The sequence below is a fragment of the Aplysia californica genome, unplaced genomic scaffold, assembly GCF_000002075.1.
Source record: "Aplysia californica isolate F4 #8 unplaced genomic scaffold, AplCal3.0 scaffold00815, whole genome shotgun sequence".
NCBI classification, from domain to species: domain Eukaryota; kingdom Metazoa; phylum Mollusca; class Gastropoda; order Aplysiida; family Aplysiidae; genus Aplysia; species Aplysia californica.
Window position 1 is genome coordinate 1 of NW_004798085.1, and position 3,909 is coordinate 3,909.

The 3,909-nt window shown below is 42.4% G+C and overlaps 1 protein-coding gene across 1 annotated transcript; it reads right to left on the minus strand.

Annotated features, from left to right (window-relative positions):
• Positions 1–784: 784 nt before the first annotated feature.
• On the minus strand, positions 785–1,366 carry LOC101849886 (calcium/calmodulin-dependent protein kinase type 1-like; the record flags this gene model as incomplete). Its single annotated transcript, XM_005109771.1, has 1 exon — positions 785–1,366. A coding segment is annotated over exon 1 (582 nt), but the record flags the coding sequence as incomplete, so codon positions are not given.
• Positions 1,367–3,909: the final 2,543 nt, after the last annotated feature.

A 3,909-nucleotide genomic window follows, 5' to 3' on the forward strand; every position in this document is an offset into this window, starting at 1 on the left:
AGACTAAGACATACAATAAGGATACATAGTTACTCATACATATTATAATACATGATATTATGTCATATAAAAACTGTCTCAATAAGGAGACGGGAAAGGGTGAGTAACAGCCTGAACAGAGTAGGTAGGTATGTAGAGAGAAATGGTAAGACATTGAGACAGGGAGAGAGGTTCGTCAATCTGAAAGGTAGAGAGAAAGAAAGAGATAGAGAGATAGAAGAGGCAAAGATAGAACATACATAATACATAAGGAGACTTAGACATGTAATGCTGATAGTTACTAAAACAGTAAATACTATAATATATTATACTTTAAAAAAAAATAATTAAACAGACAGGTACCGATGCGTAGAGAAACATGTAGATAGAATCATAAGGAAAGTGAGACAAGTGGAGAGGGTGATCAGAAAGAGAGAAAGATGAAGATTAAGGAATGAAAGAGAGAGAAAAAAGGCGAGAGAGAGAGAAGGAGAGAGAGAGAGAGGGAGAGAGAGAGAGTAAGAGAGAGAGATAGAGAGAGAGATAGAGAGAGAGAAGGAGAGAGAAAGAGAGAGAGAGAGAGAGAGAGAGAGAGAGAGAGAGAGAGAGAGAGAGAGAGAGAGAGAGAGAGGGAGTTTGAGAGATTGAATAAGGGGAAAACATATAAAGAGACAGAGAGAAAGAGATTGCTGGAGGAGAATCTGGGACAAAAAGAACGAAAAGCTCGACAAACAGTGACAAACACTGGGAGAAACATTGACCAAAAAATAGTAGTTTACATACAAAAATAAAAACGATTTCTTACCTTATAAGGGCACATCGCTTGTCCTGTCTTGGTTTCAGGTCCTTGGAAGCCTGGAGTGGTCACCCATCTGGTCACTTTGGTGTTGCCGTTCTTCAACTGTCCTGACAAGCCAAAATCACACAGAACCGCTCTGTCTTCCTCGTCCACAAGAACATTGGCCGGCTTGATGTCCTGGTGGAAAATTCCTCGACTGTGTGTGTGTTCTAGCGCCTCCCCGATATCACGAATATAACCAAGCACCTGTGGGGGCTTCAAAGCTCCCAGACTCTTCTCCAGGCTCCCTTTCGGGTAGTACTTAAGGACAATATATCCGTGGCGAGGGCTGCCCAAATACGCCAGTAACGAGACGATACGTGGATGGCGAAGCTCCTTCAAGACATCAACTTCATTGATGAAGCCCCACTCATGACAACGGTTGTCTTTCACCAGGTCGAATATCTTCACGGCACATTTCCTGGATACGTCGTCTCGAGATGCTGCAAGGAAGACCTCGCCCGAGGCTCCTTTGCCGACACAGAGGCCTCTATCCAAGTTCAAGGCGTTGAAGGCAGCAGCATGCTCGTTAACTTTCTCCATCTCCATGTACAACGCGACGCAAATTCGGTTGATAAACTCAGGGAACGATGTAGACTGGAAGCAGGTTCTGACTGAACTGACCACAGAAACTGATTCTCCGATATTTATATCAACCGATGTACGCGGATGAGATCTTGCCCTGAGGTGTAAGACTCAATCAGGGGGGATAAATTACATACCCACTGACCATGGCGGCTAACATCAAAGACGTGTCAACACCTCAGAGGCCATTGTATGCCCGGGCCAGCCTGCGACTGAGTGAACCAAGTTTGAAATTTTTGATTGTGACGTTGTTGTTGTTTGTTTTGACAGTATGGCTATGGAGAGGAAGGTGTTACCGGGAGTCCCTGTATCGCTGATGATGACATTGTTGTGTTGTTTTGATAGCTTGTCGTGGAGGGCAAGGTGGGGAACTCTAAGTTCTGGCCCGTCTTTGTTTATTGTTTAGTTGTTTTGGGGAAAGATTTAAGACTTGCAGGCTGGAAAATGCTTCTATGGATATTCATTGTGTACTGAAAAGTCCGACAGAAAACATTTAACAATGACGTTAGTTATATTAATGTAAGTTGGGTTGCTGGGTTTTGTTAATATATTATTTTATTTGGCATTGTGCAGGTCACCGAGAGCAATGAGAAATGAGAGATCTCTGACTGTTCAAGAAAAAGATATGCTGCTAGAACCTCCGTACAACTTTTGCTTCGTTACCTTAAAACGCTCTCTCGCTATTCTTTTTTTATCAATGCCTTTGAAAATATGCTTAGATTTTAATTTTTTAAAATTTTCTCTGAACGTTTCCGTTGTCTCTTACAGTAACAAGATCTTGAGACCGTTGCTCACTGGTGACTTGAAATACAGAGCAAGGAAATAGATTTGGACAACATTACGCTTTTGAAAAATTGAAACTAGTCTATGGTATTCAGTCAAGTGTAAACAAAGCCACCATCGCCCATTGTGTACCCGGTCTAGCTGGTCAGGGAGTGACCAAGTGAACAATCTGTGATGATGACATTGTTTTGTTGTGTGGACAGTTTGTTATGGAGGGGAAGGCGAGAGCCTGTGAGTCCTGGCCCGTCTTTGTTTATTGTTGGTTTTGGGAGACGTGGGAGGCTTGTTGGTCAGAGGGGGAGGTTGGGAAATATTAATTCATCTATTGTGTATTGAGATGAAGTAGGGGCAGAATTAAATAACGGCCTATTGTATAGCAGTCTTTTGGTCTAAATGCTTTCTTTTAAATCTGAGTAGTATATTCAGCACAATGAAGGTTACTGACAGAAAGGAAAAAGGTAACCTCAGCAGAAGTAACAGACGGCTGGAACCTCCAAACAAGAAACTTTTCCTTTTACGCCCTCGCACTATGTTTACCATTCTTTCTCTGACTGATCTTTTTTTATTAATTTATTTTCAAAGTTTGCCTCCTTAGCTGTGTCTTTTTTGGAGGGTAAGTGTTTTACGCCGCTCGCAACTGCATTAGGCCATATGATCGCACGGGACACGTTAAACATTTTCAGTTGGTAGGACATTTTGATTTTTGCCCTGGCGGCGTCCGAAGCCTACTCTTATCGATTTTAGACGACCAAGGGATCTTTAACGTGCACAACTTGCACACGGACCCTCCGAGATTTTTCACCCTTGTCCGAGAAGTCTAGGTGTAGATCTTTCCTACCAGAAGGTCAGGGGTGTGGCTGAAAGACAGCAGTAAGAAGGAGCCAAAGAGTAGCAGTAGAAAGGCTGCAGAGAGAGTCAGTAGCCCATAGGAGGGGGCAAAGGAGGTCAGAGGGGGGGGGGGAGCAGAAAGAGGAGACAAAAGCAGACGACAGAACATTGCAAGAAAGCAGAAAAGGAGATGAAAGGAGACAATTTTAAAGAAGAAAATTATTCGGTCGCTACCCGGATTCCAACCCGCGACCTATGAATGAAAAGAGAACACCCTAGCCTCTAGGCCATGAGTGCCCTCCTTAATTGTGTCTGTTTCTCTGGCAGAAACACGGTTTGTATTAAGACCATAGCCCATTGATGACTTGTAGCGAAAGACAAGTTGTGACAAAGACGGGATCATTTCACCAGGAAATAACTTAAAATTCTCATTTCACCAGGAAATAACTTAAAATTCTCTGTCGAAATCAAAGGATTAAGTCGGTGCCTGGACATCTTTCTTTTGTGCATAATACACTTAGCGTCAATAAAAACCAGACACATTTTTTAAAATTGCGTGTTTCATGAAAAGTTGAAAACCCATTGAGCTGAAATTTTCCACATGTGATTGTGAACACTTGACGCTCCTGATCAGCCTGCATTTATGATCAGGTGCCCAGTTAATAAAGCTCATGTCTTTTTTTGTTAAAAACCGTGTTTTGTCATTTTTCTCGAACGTTTTTGGGGTTTTTATTTTATGGGTTTAACACATCTTGTATCTGTAGCCAAGAATAAAACGTTAAAAGTTTCATTGCAAAACATCTAAATCTAAAGATACAGCATGTCGCGTTTAACGAACGAAGAGCGCAACCAGGCAGTTGGTATGCTGAGGGCCAATACGCCTGTAGCGAATGTTG